At 41.2% G+C, this 15333-nt stretch overlaps 1 protein-coding gene across 5 annotated transcripts; it reads left to right on the top strand.

The window, feature by feature from the left end:
- The first annotated feature begins 1688 nt into the window (after nt 1-1688).
- On the top strand, nt 1689-14652 carry LOC127004444 (quinone oxidoreductase-like). Of its 5 annotated transcripts, none has more exons than XM_050872165.1 (9): nt 1689-1910; nt 9288-9404; nt 10246-10398; nt 11227-11393; nt 12208-12296; nt 12761-12963; nt 13327-13422; nt 13875-13967; nt 14198-14652. In XM_050872165.1, exons 2-9 carry the CDS (start codon nt 9288-9290, stop codon nt 14270-14272), a joined length of 993 nt encoding a protein of 330 aa, XP_050728122.1. In that variant the 5' UTR covers nt 1689-1910; the 3' UTR covers nt 14273-14652. The 5 variants fall into 5 exon arrangements, with proteins under 5 accessions (XP_050728122.1, XP_050728120.1, XP_050728121.1 ...); XM_050872163.1 differs by lacking the exon at nt 1689-1910 and adding an exon at nt 3360-3383; XM_050872164.1 differs by lacking the exon at nt 1689-1910 and adding an exon at nt 8105-8270.
- Nucleotides 14653-15333: the final 681 nt, after the last annotated feature.

The following is a 15333-nucleotide window of genomic DNA, read 5'->3' as shown; positions in this document are numbered from 1 at the left end:
AATCATTTTCTCAGTGCTCCCCCACCTTCGGAACATTGTCGTTGTCCGCTAAACTGTGGATGTGGATGTGAGCACTTTCATTATATCCTGTCTGCAAATCGTATGCTTTCATCGAATTATCTGGCCCTTATGATAGAAGCTACATTATATTTTGACTCATCGTACACTTTCATGACACTCCGGTCATTATAATAGCAATGCTTCATTATATTTTGACCCTTGTAATGACATTTTTTCATTAGATCATCTGGCCCTTAAAATCATCGTTTCATTGTATTCAGAGTACGCAAGTTGTATACCTTCTTTACATAAGCCAGGCCCTATATTTTCAGTACACTTCCTGTCCTCTATACGGTTTCATTATATTCCCCGGCTCTTGATATTGCATGATTTCATTGTAACATCAAAAACTAGGTTCAACTATACACGACGTTCAGTGCCTCTGCTCTCCTCATTCTCTTAGTTACTCACTTCGTCCCGTGAAGAAAAAAAGTATATATACAAAAGGCGCCTGACTTTCCTACATCGTCAACTCGCATTTATCCTTGACATGCAAATATTTCAAGCTTAGTCCAAAAGGTACAAAATAAAATCGAAGAATTTGTTCACTCACTATTTCCCTCTCTTAACTAACCACTTACGTCTCTTGAAGAAACACAATGAAGCGGAGACTTCTCAACATCGGCCACCTTCCTTGATCGCGCCTTTAACACGTACTGGTCATCCTTCCTTCTGCTTTGTTGCCTCTCGACGGAATAAAGTCAGCGTGAGGCGGGAGGGCCACCAGCGGGCTCAGTTGTTGTTTCTGACCGCCGCACAAGAGACCCCTTTTTAATTAAATACACTGTACTTAATTGCTTATACGCATTCCTCGCTCCTGAAAGCCACTACTGTCTTGACGCTTCTCTCAGTGCTAACATTAAGCCTAGTCTCGGTCCCTGAACCCTGGCCTTCTCGCGGCTAGTATCCTTTACAGAAAGTTCATTGATGGCGGGCCACGTGTAAACACCAGGTATTTTTTTTTTTTTAATTTAAATCAGATTTTTTTTATTTAAATCGATTTTTTTTATAAATGAAAATAATTAAATGAATGTAAACCTCAATATTCTCTACATTAGTTTAAAACAAATGTTGGAGTATTCTTGTATCATATTCTATCACCATAAGTAACCTGGCTGGCTGCTTGAGCCAGCCCTAAGCCTTACCAGCCGCAGCCAGCCAGCCACTGGCCAGCACCACACCACAACTCTGTCTAGTCTCTTAACAGTCTAACCAGATCATGTCATGTTGTGGAAATGTCCTGACTGAAATTGCACAAAGAAAAATGACAGCAGCTTCAAATAAAGTATCAGAAAAGACTGTGGATGATCCATGTATGTATATATGTATGTAAAATGACTGGTAACTGATAACACGCATCATAAAGGTTAATAGATAATATTATCTTATCCTTTTATGCGGCTGTCATCATTGGACGACTGGGTGTCCATCTCGGTGTTTACGATAGGAACCATTTGGGTCGTACTATCTGACGGAAAAAGACCGATAGTTTGACGGAGTTTTTGTGACCGAAATCCGCCTCACAAATCTCTTCTCTCGTATGCATTTAATTATTTCAGCTCACGCATTCTTCAGTCATATCAATACATCTAAAAACTCTCCCAATCTGCTTTCCGTCAACTTATATGGAGTAGACTCTTGCAAGGTCGGAAGTGTCATCCTTTTGCTGATTCCAAAAGGGCCGCATGTCGCAGCCTCCAGAGCGACGCAGTTTAGTGACTTTTACTAAAATCTTTATAGAGGAAAATCTCGTTGTATCTCATGCCGAAACGCAGTACTCGTGTCCATATCAGAGGCTCTTGACATAATCTACTTCTTGGGGCACTCCTCCAACACCAGGAAATGGAGAGGTGAGTGTTTTTATTGTGTGCGCGCGCGCAATGTTTGCTCGGACAGTGCGTCTTGGCAGGCTCTTTTGATGTGCACTGGTGGTCGACCTGAACCATTGGCGGTGGCTGAACGGATAGCGAGACGGCCCTGCGTTCAGGAGGACGCGAGTTCAATCCCCGACCGGTGCCACCAAGCTGGGATTTTTCAGCCGCCGCCGAGTGGCTTAAAACTACCCACATGCTGTCCAGAAGACCACCTATCAACCCGGATTCTAGATTCTAGGATTAAAGATGAGCTCCGGGAGGGCAGCATGAGCCAATGCGAGATGGCGCCACTATAAACACTCGCCTGCTCCTGAACGGGCTGGGCCGACCATCAGGCCCCACCGGGAAGAAGCCTTGGACCGACCATCAGGATCCACCGGGGAGAAGCTTACCGGCGCAATAGGCCAAGACGTAAAAAAAAAAAAAAAAAAAAAAAAAAAAAAAAAACTATTGGCAGTAAAGGTCTGCATGAGCACCTCTCGAGATTGATCCTAACCTTTGCTGCTAAAGTTATTCGCAGCAAAATGTAGAAATGTTGGACTCGTGAGAACATACATGATGTTTGGCCATTCGGAGACCGCTAAAAATCAGCATTTGTTGCTGAGTTTTTAGTTGTTGTAGAGAAAAAAGTCAATCATGTGGCCTTCGCGCATACGCAAAATTCTGGGCAATAAGACAACTCAACATCATTGAATCAAGATCATAGAAATCCAAACAGTGCAAATGGTTACGGTCAACTTTCACGTCATTAACGCATACGCACTAAATGTAGCTCCTTTTTGTTATGGCAAGAGACAAATCAAGGGCCAAATCTTTAAAAAAAACTGTAATACACAACTTATATAACATTAAGAGGCTCTACCGTTGTGCTGAACACAAAGGGTTTCAATCTGTGCGTTCTCTTCGTCATGACAAATGGATCACAGACATGGACACTGACCGAGTCTCAGGAAAGGAAATGGATGATAATAATAATAATAATAATAATAATAATAATAATAATAATAATAATAATAATAATAATAGTTTTATTTCGCCCAGCGGCATAAAAAAAAAAAAAAAAAAAACAGGACAAGAAAACGAACGAGATCGAAGGAGATACATAACGTTTAACTAACTGATACCTTATAATTATATATGCGTGTGTGTGCACGGCACACTTATGCACAATCTAAACGTACAGAAGGCCCGGCCACTCCCACATACAAAGGCCGAGCTCTGTCTGAGGGAGGTGATGATGGACTTCCCAGATTGTTCCACTCTACCCCTCATACTGTACGGGGCGTGGCGACGCAGCGAGTTGCAGTGGTTCTTGAATAACTCCAACTTCCCCTCCGTGCTGCAGAAGGAGAATTTCCTCAGCAGCGTCTTGCTGATCACTGTGAGCTTGGTGGTCCGCTTCTTGATGTCATCATCATCGGTCTTTTCCCTGTTGATGACATGGCCCAGGTATGTGAATCTATCCACTAATTAAGTGCACTCCCACTTAGCTACGCTGATGTCTGATGGTCCACCGGGGCGGATTCTGAGAAGGGCCGTAAGCTGGGGGGTATCACACTGGGCTATTTTTCCTCCGACATCCTACCTCCAACCTCCGATTTCAGCCAGTACCGCCGACACCTCCTAGCACACACGTTTGTTTACGTTTATCTCCAGCTCCAGCCACAATGGCCGACCTCTTCAGGACGACGGGCTTCTATTCGAGAAAAATTGTCGCCGCAACACTGTTACTTATTCACTGCAATGAGCTTAAAGGCAAGAAAAAGAGGCGTGTGTGGAGGCGGCAGTGGTTAGCAAGGAGAGAACAGTTTGGGGGTGTTTATGTTAAGAGGTCAACTGACAACTTTTGTTCTATTATAAAGTTTTTTTTTTTATATTTTTTTTTTATTATTCATAATCCTTATTCTATTGCAAGTTATGCAAGAAATAAAATCACTATGGCAAACTATTTTGTTTTCTCAACAATTTACATAGAATGTCAGTTGAGTTGGAATTTTCCTCCAGCAAACGGATTCCTTCCCGAAAGCTGCGGGCTGCAAATCTGCTCCAACAGTTGGCGGAAAAAGTGCTGGAGGTGGGCGGTACCGCCGATTAATCGGAGGTTGGAGGAAAAATAGCCGTTAGCCGCGGCCGCGCTACGGCGCCGTATCTGCATTCCTTTCCCATACTCAAAACTTTTTAAGGCCGCCGTTAGGGGGCCGTAGGGCGCGTGGCGCTGCAAGGCGGCCGCGTCTCGGTGGACAATCAGGGGCAAGTTCTAGTCGGCAAATAGGAAGCGTCGACCAATCGCGGGATATAAACACAAGTCAGCTGTTGTGCTAACGTTCCCGCGGTGCCCACCCTCTCACGACAATGGAGCCTCTCTCCTCACCCCCTACGAAGAAAAGGAGGCCGAACTTTTCGGAAGAGGAGCTACTAATGCTAATAGCACTGACAAGCCTAACCGAACTAACCCTACCTTTGTTCATAACCTCAGAAGCTAACACCACTTTTGTGAAAAGTTACCTTTAACATTTATCTGCACTATGGTATATATACAACACTTGCAACACAGTGATGTCCCTGCTCACCCACGCGTGCAAGATACTACGTTGCGAAGGATGGGGGGTGGATCCCCAAGTTTGCAGGCTTTAGGAAGGGAAATATGAGGAAAATGGTGTCGTGCGCGTAAACTGCATGCATATATATATTTACCCCGTCTTCAATTGTGATACTGTCCATAAATGGATGAAGGGCTTTAATAAGGGGGATATTCATAAGGTTTTGTTGGTAAGAAAACCGGTTAGGACACGAAGTAATGGGTTTAAACTGGATAAATTCAGATTCAACAGGGACACAGGCAAAAACTGGTTTACTAACAGGGTGGTGGATGAGTGGAATAGGCTTAGCAGTCACGTGGTGAGTGCCAATACAATTGTCACATTAAAAAATAGATTAGATAAATTCATGGACAGCGATGTTACTAACTAACACTCGTCCTCGCAATCCAACACTGCTATTGTGTCTGTGGAGTAGGAGAGCGTCACGAGTTTATACTTAATATAAGACCGCACTGACACAAACCTAACCTACCTTTGTGCATAACCTCAGACATTCAGACTATGCTATATTGTATATGCAAGCTATAACACCATTTTTGTGAAAAGTTACCTTTAACATTTATCAGCACTATGGTATATATACAACACTTGCAACACAGATGTCCCTGCTCACCCACGCGCGCGTGCAAGATACTACGTTGCGAAGGATGGGGGGTGGATCCCAAAGTTTGTAGGCTTTAGGAAGGCAAATATGAGGAAATGGTGGCGTGCGCGTAAACTGCATGCATATTTACCCCGTCTTCAATTGTGATGCTGTCCATAAAGTATGAGTGCATAGGAACATGGCAACATACATATCTACTTACTAGTTCTTTGCAACTCCACATAAAAAAATGTATCATTGCAAGAGGCAGTGGGAAGCCCTCTCACAAGTTTTCACCAAACTTCCTAGTTACTGTATTACTAAACATCTTACTGGTAGTTCATTCACTTCTTAAGTTGTATAAGTAGTATAACTACGTAAACATCGTTTATATGCATTTCATACCTGTATGAAGGCTGTATGTTCCACTTGTAGCAGCGAAGGCGTGCAGGGAGAGGATCGAGGCCGTAACTCACTTAGGGCGGCCCTAAGTCTATATATACCAAGTCAAGTCACTCTGCTTCAAAACTGCGACCGGTACGCGCAGGAGGCGGTTTGGGGGCGGATCAGCGGGATGACGTCACTTGAAGCTGAAATAAAAAAAATACCCGCCAGTTCAGGGCTACAAACGGCGGTGTGGGTGTGAGGAGGCATGTTGAAGTGATTGATTTAAATTAGTCCGCCTTTTCACGCATAAACCACGCCTCTGCCGTGTCTCCTCCCACAAACCTGGAGTATACCAGAGCACTACGGGGGACCATGACATACCGTTTTTCGCAAATATCTTTCAAACGAAGACTCGGATCAGCATGGGACTTTGGCACAGATCGTTTCACACATTCCGCTAATTTTTGACGCTATTGTGCACTGCCAGATGCGGTTAATTATGGCGTTTACTCTTGACTGTGAAGGCAGTCGGACAGGTGAGGCGTGACGTATTTGTGACGTGTACCCACCAACTACCTCCACCCCCTTCCCTACCCCCCCCCTCTCCTCCCTTCCCTCTCTCTCTCTCTCTCTCTCTCTCTCTCTCTCTCTCTCTCTCTCTCTCTCTCTCTCTCTCTCTCTCTCTCTCAGTGTACATGAGATGTGAAGTTATGCACACATATGACTTGTCTATAATGGCGGATATCTCAAAAGTATATGCTAAGTATGGTTGGGTGTTTTATGCACACGACTGTTTTATCTGTAACTACGAAATATAACTTTGATTTATTATTTACCTATTCACACTTATCCTTAATTTGTTTTCGATATTCTCTTGGTCAAATATATGGAAGAGTCGTAGTGCAATGACTCCTTTGCACCCACGCGGACATCGTAGTATGTTGGCCATGGCTGACAGCGATGAAAAACTCCTTCCTCCACAGGACGTGGGTATCAGCCGTCTATCGGCAGCGTGCCTGATACTTACCATGTTACGTACCTTTTTCACTTACCAGATACGGTGTAACGGTGAAACAAGCAATAACATCAATTACGATTGCTTGCGTAAACTATCCAACCTTAATCAGCATAGAATTTCTACTTATCTGCCATTTATTTAAGTCACACGTGTGCATGGGTTCATATATCATGTACAGCGCAAGTGGAAGAGAGAGAGAGAGAGAGAGAGAGAGAGAGAGAGAGAGAGAGAGAGAGAGAGAGAGAGAGAGAGAGAGAGAGAGAGAGAGAGAGAAGCCAGGGGTGGAGGTAGTTGGTGGATACACGTCACAAATACGTCACGCCTCACCTGTCCGAATGTGTGAGTGGCTCATGTAGGTTTTGCCATCACAGTCAAGAGTAAACGCCATAATTAACCGCATCTGACAGTGCACAATAGCGTCAAAAATTAGCGGAGTGTGTGAAACAATCCGTGCCACAGCACTATGCTGATCCGAGTCTTCGTTTGAAAGATATTTGCGAAAAACGGTCTGTCATGGGGTCTGATATGGATAGAAGTTACTGTATTACTAAACATCTTACTGGTAGTTCATTCACTTCTTACAATTGTGTAACTACGTAGTATAACTACGTAAAACATCGTTTATATGCATTTCATACCTGTATGAAAGCTGTATGTTCCATTTATAGCAGCGAAGGCGTGCAGGGAGAGGATCGAGGCCGTAACTCACTTAGGGCGGCCCACACCCGCCTTAACCTGCGGCGCCACAACTCTCCTCAAATCACATTAAGTATAAGCTCGTGACGCTCACCTACTATGAACGATACTGAAGATGACAATAAAAACATGACACACACACACACTAAAAGAAAGAAGAGAGAGAGGTGATATGATTGCACTTTTCAGGGTGATGAAGGAAACAGATAAAATCGATAGAGAAGATCTGTTTGTATGGGATGGGAGAAATATGCCCAGAATCGTCCAGAGTGGAGTGGATTGTGATCATGACGGTAAATGTTATTGTTGATAGGTTTGACCACATTATATTGTGCGTCTCCGAAAAGGGTCATTTCATTCTCCTACCTGTATTGAAGTGTAATTGTTCCAAGTCCCAAAGAAACAAAGGTAATTTATGATAATTGAAAGAATAACTCAAGGTTCGTGGGCCCTGTGACTCTACCGCTGGTGACACCAGCTAAGAATGAATATATATATCCCTCATCGCCACAATTTTAACATTTAGAAGTGTATCACATCCAGGGATCTCTTTTGACCCTGCCACATCATATCCGTCAAACCGGCCGGAGTAGAGTAAATGTATCACTTTGAGAAAACATATAATATTCCGTCTCGCTTCAGTGCATCAGGCTATTTTTCCTGTTGAGGTAAACTGATGTTTAAAAATCAGTAATGTCTCTTTTTCTATAATTCATTCGTTTCACGCTACATTCTGGGATGATTCCATCACTCTCTATAATCTTAAACAGTGAACATCGAAAACTGCATCAAAGGGCATTACATAAAACTGATAAAAGGCAGCCAAAAGATGCCCTCCAACAAATACCTGAGACGGCAACTCTTACGGCGTCCGCCTCACGCACGGGATCACAAATCCATCCCTTATCGGCATGATGTTTTCCGCCTCACACACGGGATGACCCAACCCATCCTCATCAAAACTCCCTGCCCAGCCTCCAAGGACAGAAGAATTTAGACGTCGTAGTTCCTGAAACGATTCTATTTGGATTTACGTTGGCCTGTCTCTCCGAGTAATAACACGCAGTTATATTTTCCTGACGTTAACAGTGGCGGGTGGAGTGGAGTAAAATCTGAGAGTAGGAATGACTCAGCTGCCCACCCTCGTTACTATTATAAGCCTTGTCATCTCGCCTTGCACCGCCTATAAGGATGAAATAAACTTTGCCTACGCCTTTCTGGATCACTGGTGCCGAGTGTTTTGTTTAATTGTCACATATCACTTGAAGAAAAACAACTAACTACTGAATATTGACCTGATAAGAGTACAAGTCTCAGTACTCATGACACAATTGTACTATTTGCCTACGCCCTTCTGGATCACTGGTGCCGAGTGTTTTGCTGTATTGACACATATCACTCGTAGAAAAAACAACTACGGGTAACTACTGAATATTGACAGATAGAAAACAAGTCTCAGTACTCATGACACCCAGGAATATAATGAAATACCTTGATTAGTCACCTGAGAAATTCACTGTAAAGGAGTGAAAACTTTGGCTGATTGATTGATTGAAATAGTTTATTGTTGCAAGTAAACAACAAAGAAGGGAGGAGCATGCTGGATGTAATCTATATCATGTGAACCAGACTGGAGTTAACCTTGTCAGTGCTACAAGTGTTTGGCAGGAGGCACCACCAACCTAGAGCAGTAGTATAGTGGGGAAACAAGATGGTGAAAACCTAGAGAGATGTGGTAAAAGATTGTTAGGAGGTAGTCAATCATTATGCTGGAATGAAAGATGTTGAGATGGAAATGATGAAGTAGAATCGCACCTCCTCTCAACTTCAAGGATATTAGGTGCCGAGAGCCAATGATGGGCTATATGTCATTTTATAGTGTTGATAATTAAATGAAAGAAAGGGAAGATAACAGTGAAAAAGTAGACCTATAAAAATTGAATGAATGCTAGAAAAATGTTACAGAAATGTGATTAGATTTAAAAGTCTTACCTCAATGAAAAGGCAAGAAAACTTAGAAATATAATATAATAATTGTTTTTAAATTCCTACTTTATTGATACTTACAGATGCTGAGGAAGTCTGCAGGAACCATGATGAAGGCTGTGGTTGTTCGCAAATTTGGGGGGGTGAAGAACATGAAGGTGGAGACGGACATGCCCGTGCCGCAGGTCGGAGACAATGAGGTGAGTATCATCTTCCTCCGAGGGGGCCTGGAAAAGGAAAACACTCTCCAGTCACTCAGACAGGTTATGACAAGGAGGAAGTTTAACTCGGTAGCAGCAGGGGTCATGTTTCTTAATGGTCCCTCCAAGCGAGAAAAATGAGAAGAAATCACCCCTCACACAAACCATTTCATAATATATATCAAAGCATTTGTGATCAGATTATGTATCATCTATTTTTTGGGGGTTATATCATGGCACAAATTTGGCCCGTCGGTGCTACACGGTAAAGCCACAAATTTGGCCCGTCGCTGCTACCGGGTTAAAGCAAAATAGGATAAAAGACTACAGCCGAAAACATTTAGCTTTCTGAATACCATCTTTAGCCTCTCATTATTTTTTCACTTTTTGGAGCAGTGTCTAGCAAACTTTTTTGTTGCTGTTTTTGTTTTGTTTTTGTTTTTTGCCCATGAACTACTTCCCTTGCTGAAAAAAAATACAAGGAAGGTTTGCCAATGTAGGAAGCTCTAATTTAGGAAAGTGTTAATGTAATGTAGTCTTGCAGTTTCATAATGTTGCTGCTTCCTATGTGAATATTTAACTTAAGCTTTTGAGTGTCTTGAGCATGTGCAGATTCCTTTGATTTAATCTGATCTTGAATGTATGGTTGATCCTGGTCCACAATGTGTTAATTTTCATTTGTAATTTTGCAAGTTGAATATAAACATTTTAGAAGCAGGAATTATTGTTACTATTATTATTATTGCTATCAAGATTATGCCAGTCACCCTAATCAAGGACTACGCTAAAGTAGACAGTCGTGTGGTTCTGCACATAAACTAACTGTGGTGCCTCTCAACAGGTTCTGGTCAGAATGCATGTCAGTGGGATCAACCCTGTCGACACGTACGTCCGAGAAGGCATGTACTCAGTCCTTCCTGAGCTCCCTTACGTGCCAGGAAAGGACGGCGCAGGAGTGGTAGAGGCCTTGGGGGCGAAAGTGACTAAATTCAAGGTGAGTTGACTGGTAAAATCGAGTAAATATAATATAAGTAAGTGCATAAGTAATGGAATAAACTGTTCTTTTGTTAAATGAATTCTGTTAATTATTGGGGTTGAGACAATGCGATGGAATGTGCAAAATGGAAGTTAGAAGAGGTAGAAGTCATTCTTGGTAGCCTGTTAACTGAAAGTGGGAGAGTTACAGAAGTAAAGCTCAATATGGATCCTTAAAAAAATGTAGATGATTTTGTTAGAAGGAAGGCTGCAGTAATTGAATTTTCAATATCCTACAGAGTGTACAGACAAAGTAAAACAAGATTATAGGTAGTTTAGGGAGAAATGAAAAAGACAACGGACCATGGGAGCAAGGCAGGAAAACAAAAATTGAAATGAATTGTTCCAGACTGTGATAACTATTCTAGGCCACCAACACAACACAGAGTAATATGAAATAAAACCCAAACGTTAGAAACATTCATGGCCTGAGCTCTCAATAAACAGAATGAATAACCTGAAGATACAAATATTACGCCCTCTAATCATCTAATTCATTCAGTGAATAGTATAGCAAACAGAAGAAAGTGGAGGCAGGAAAAAAGGTCTCTGTATACCATTACCACAGATTTCATTTGCAAGTCTTACTGGTAAGCAGTAACAGGAAGATGGAAAGAATCATGAGAGAGAGTATGGAAGTAAAAATAATAAGAAGTAAGTTTGTGAGTTTAAATGTGAGAATGATATAAATCTTATAAATCAATTTATGATCATGGAACAAGTAGCTAATCAGTGATGCAGACAAGAACAATATAGTCACTATGACCTTTACCTTCATGACTTCCAGGTCGGAGACAAAGTGTTCTGCTCCTCCACCTCCCACAATGGAACACTGGCAAACTTTTTCAGCACTCCTGAGACATGTGTGTTCCCTCTGGGCGAGAGACTGAGCTTTGAAGAGGGGGCTGGCATTGGCATCCCTTACTTCACTGCCTACAGAGCCCTGGTGCAGAAGTGAGTATTGTCCAGTAGCAGGTATGAAGAGCAGGATCATGGACCTGAAGGAAAGAAGAAAAAATATATATATATATATATATATATATATATATATATATATATATATATATATATATATATATATATATATATATATATATATATATATATATATATATATATATATATATATATATATATATATATATATATATATATATATATATATATAATTATATTTATATCAACAAATAAATAAATAAAATTAAAGAATATAAATAAATAAATAAATAAATATAAAAATTAATAAACATGTAAAATAAAACAAATATGTAAATAATAAGGCACTTTACATATCAATGAATAGACACATATATAATAAACTGTTGAATTATACGGAGAAGCTAAAAACAAACGAACAATAGATCATGTCTTCAGGCCCTCCTCAGGGAAAATATGCAATTGAGAATTTAACCCATTGAGTGAGTATTTTTTTCAAACTCTCCATTTCTCTGTGAGTCTTTCCCCTTAAAACTCAACTTCCCGGCCACCATCATGATAGAAGGGGCTGACGAAATGCACTGATCCATACTCTGGCCCTCTTTGTGGCTATAGGCTAAATGTATAAAATAAATAAATAAATAAATAAATAAATAAATAAATAAATAAATAAAAATAAATAAATAAATAAAATAAAATAAAATAATAAAATAATAATAAAAATCTAGGATATAATTATGTTGGTGAGTCTCTCACTCAGGAATGGCCCAATAGGAGGGGGAGGGGGTCACAGCTTATAGGTTGAGTGAGCACAAAACTTTGATATCCACAGAGCCAAGGCCAAGGCAGGGGAGCAGGTGTTGGTGCATGGGGCCAGCGGGGGCGTGGGCCTGGCGGCGGTGCAGCTGGCCAGGGAGCTCGGTGGGTTTGCCAATGAAGCCTTTTTAAGTTGTTGCTTGTGAGGCATATTCGCCAGATTTTGTGGTACATTTGAATCAGTACTCAAGCCTTAAAGAATGTTTATGAATCTTAACTTTAACAATTGTTCATTATCATACTTAAGATTATTTTCCTTATATGAGTAACAAGTGGAAGGGTGTAATATGACTTGTTGAGTATGCCATCAAATTTACACATCAGTTATGTTCAATAAACCAAGTGACAATGTATTTTGACCAAGATTCATGTTCTGTGATGTGGCTTACCAGAGGACAATGTTGGTAGTGGACAGAAGGATGAGAAACCTTTATCAAAAAACTGCAATGCTTGAAACTATCGGTTGTAGTTTATAAAAGAGGAGCAGAAATAAAGACTACGATACATAACTACGTATGCAGTATTCAGCCACAATGTGCTATCCTAACCCTGGCCACCCTCCCCCACAGGTCTCCAAGTAGTTGGCACGGCTGGCACAGACGAGGGCCTGAGCTTGGTGAAGGAGGCTGGTGCTCATGAAGTCTTCAACCACTGTGAACCAGAGTACCTCAAGAAACTGGAGGCTCAAAAGTTTGACATCATTCTGGAGATGCTGGCCAACGTGAACCTCGGCAACGACCTGACTCTCATGAACTCAAGGGGGAGAACAATTGTAAGTCTGTGGCATGATCAGCCTCTTACCAGCATAGCATTTCTAAATTTAATCCCACAAATGACACTCTCTTTATATGGAGTAGAACTGCTTGATGAGAAAGAGAAAAAATAAACAATTAACATAGATGTTCAGATGACACAGACTAATCCAAGCAACTTTATATCAAACGGTTACAAAGAAGTTGCATTTCTGTCGAGTGAATATTAAGGTGGAGGAAGGGATGACCAAGTTTTGTAAATTAATCTAGTTGCACTCTTTTGCCTCACACCTTCCTCCAGAGATGTATTACATATTTATAGTACACAGTTATGGTCCCTACATATTGATGAGCCTTAACTTGTGCCTCCATTTATGCCGCAGGTGGTGGGGTCTCGAGGGCCCACAGAAATCAACCCTCGCAACCTGATGATGACAGAGAGTAGCGTCACTGGTGTCGCTCTAGGCACTGCCACAGCTGTGAGTCTTGGGGGCTGGTTTCTTGGTGCATCACTTTCTCATTATAAATCTAGAGGAAATACAATTCACTATTATTTTCTTGCTTTCCATTCACTAACAGAGGTGCACCAAGTTTCACACTTAATTCATATCACATATATAATGTGCAAACCTGAATCTGAAAATGTTTGAGCATTGATCCTGTGACCAGTTGGTTATGGGCTTTTTCAAGTAAAAACTCACTCACATGTCCCTGCTCCTTGCTCCAAGTTCAAGTAAAAAAATAGAAAGGAATGTGCTAAGAAAATGTAAATGGTCCCTTACACAGCTTGTGCTTATGGACTCAGGTTACTCACCCTGACACAGAATAGAGGAATCTCAAGTAAATAAAGGGCATAATGGAAAGTATCCAAAACATTTTTTAGGAAAAGATGGACTTCATTTAACTACTGGCTAACACATAATGTCTGCAGGAGGAGTGGGCCGAGCTGTCTGAGGCGGTGGTTGCTGGCATTGGGGCCGGCTGGGTGAAGCCTGCTGTGCACAAGGTGTATGACCTTGGGGAGGTAAAGCAACCTTGATACTTCTCTGAGTTCCAAAATATTGACATGAAGATATGAAACACACCAGTACTCATCCAGGCAATGAAAGGGAACTTTGGGATAGAGGAGGGTTGGAGTCAGGTGAAGTACTGACAGTCACATTTCAGGTGTAGCTCCTCTCCCAGATATTTCTTCCCAACAACATTGTTGTCATTTTTTTGCCCAGCAATAATCAATGAACTGCTGCCCCACAGGCATCCCAAGCCCACCACGACATCATCCACTCCAAGGGCGCCCGAGGCAACCTGGTGGTGAGGGTGGCAGAGTGAACAGCTTCCACCCAGGCAGCCACTAGTCCTTCTCCACATGAGTCTTGGAGGGAAACTCTTGGGCAGTCTTCCTTAAAACAATTAATGAATATTTTAAATGTTCAGAAACATGATGAAGTATCTGTTCAGAACTAATTTTGGGCTTAGAACTATTTAAATTTAAACAGTGGGATTGCAGCTACATATGTTTATGCACAGCTTCTCCATATAACTTCTACTATGCAAGTTAGAAGCAATGAAAAAGGTACAATAACCCTTTGTTCTTGTGATAAAAACTAGTTTCTATCCTTTAACTTATCATTAAGTCTAATATATGAATTTTTTCTATATAAATGTACCATTACAAGGGGTTTTGAAATTAATTAAAGGTCAGATATTTTTTTGTGTTATTTAATGTTTTCCTTGGCAGGGATTATGAATGAAGAAAAGGTACAATAACCTTTTGTTCATAAGATAAAAACTTGAGTTTTTATTCTATAACTAATTACTAGATCTTATATACGAAGAGCAGATCTTTATATTTTTTGAGATATGAAGTGGAAACATTGAAACATTTTATTATCCCTTTATTTATATTTACATTTACATTTATATTTGTATTTACAATAATTTTGTAGTGCAGGGAGCCCATTTAAAGCTGGGAGCTTAAAGAGTGCCGAGGTGCAAAGTGAAGAGCCCCAGGGCTTGGTACTGGGTCCCTTGCTGTTCCTAGTACACATCAACTACTTGCCTTGAACCCTCTCATCTACTTGCAAAATCTTTGCCTATGACACCAAACTATATATCCTGGTTTCAACACCAGCATGACTTGATCTATTACAGGAAGATACAGTAATACCTCAGTTTACAAGTGCCCTACTTTACAAGTGTTTTGATTGACGAGCAAGATAATCACTAAAAATGCCTTGGTTTACAAGCAGTGACTTAGTGTAAGAGCATCCTGTTTGTTCAATTTGAAGACATGAGCGTGGGTTCTCTTCGTTTGTCGCGAAAAACGATGGGAATGGTGTCTCAGTCCGTGTTGTACACTCGCAGAGGTTGCACATGTGGGCTCGTGTCCA

The sequence above is a fragment of the Eriocheir sinensis genome, chromosome 28, assembly GCF_024679095.1.
Source record: "Eriocheir sinensis breed Jianghai 21 chromosome 28, ASM2467909v1, whole genome shotgun sequence".
Taxonomy (NCBI): domain Eukaryota; kingdom Metazoa; phylum Arthropoda; class Malacostraca; order Decapoda; family Varunidae; genus Eriocheir; species Eriocheir sinensis.
The sequence above is the reverse complement of the archived record's forward strand: the minus strand, read 5'-3'. Positions and strand labels throughout refer to the sequence as shown.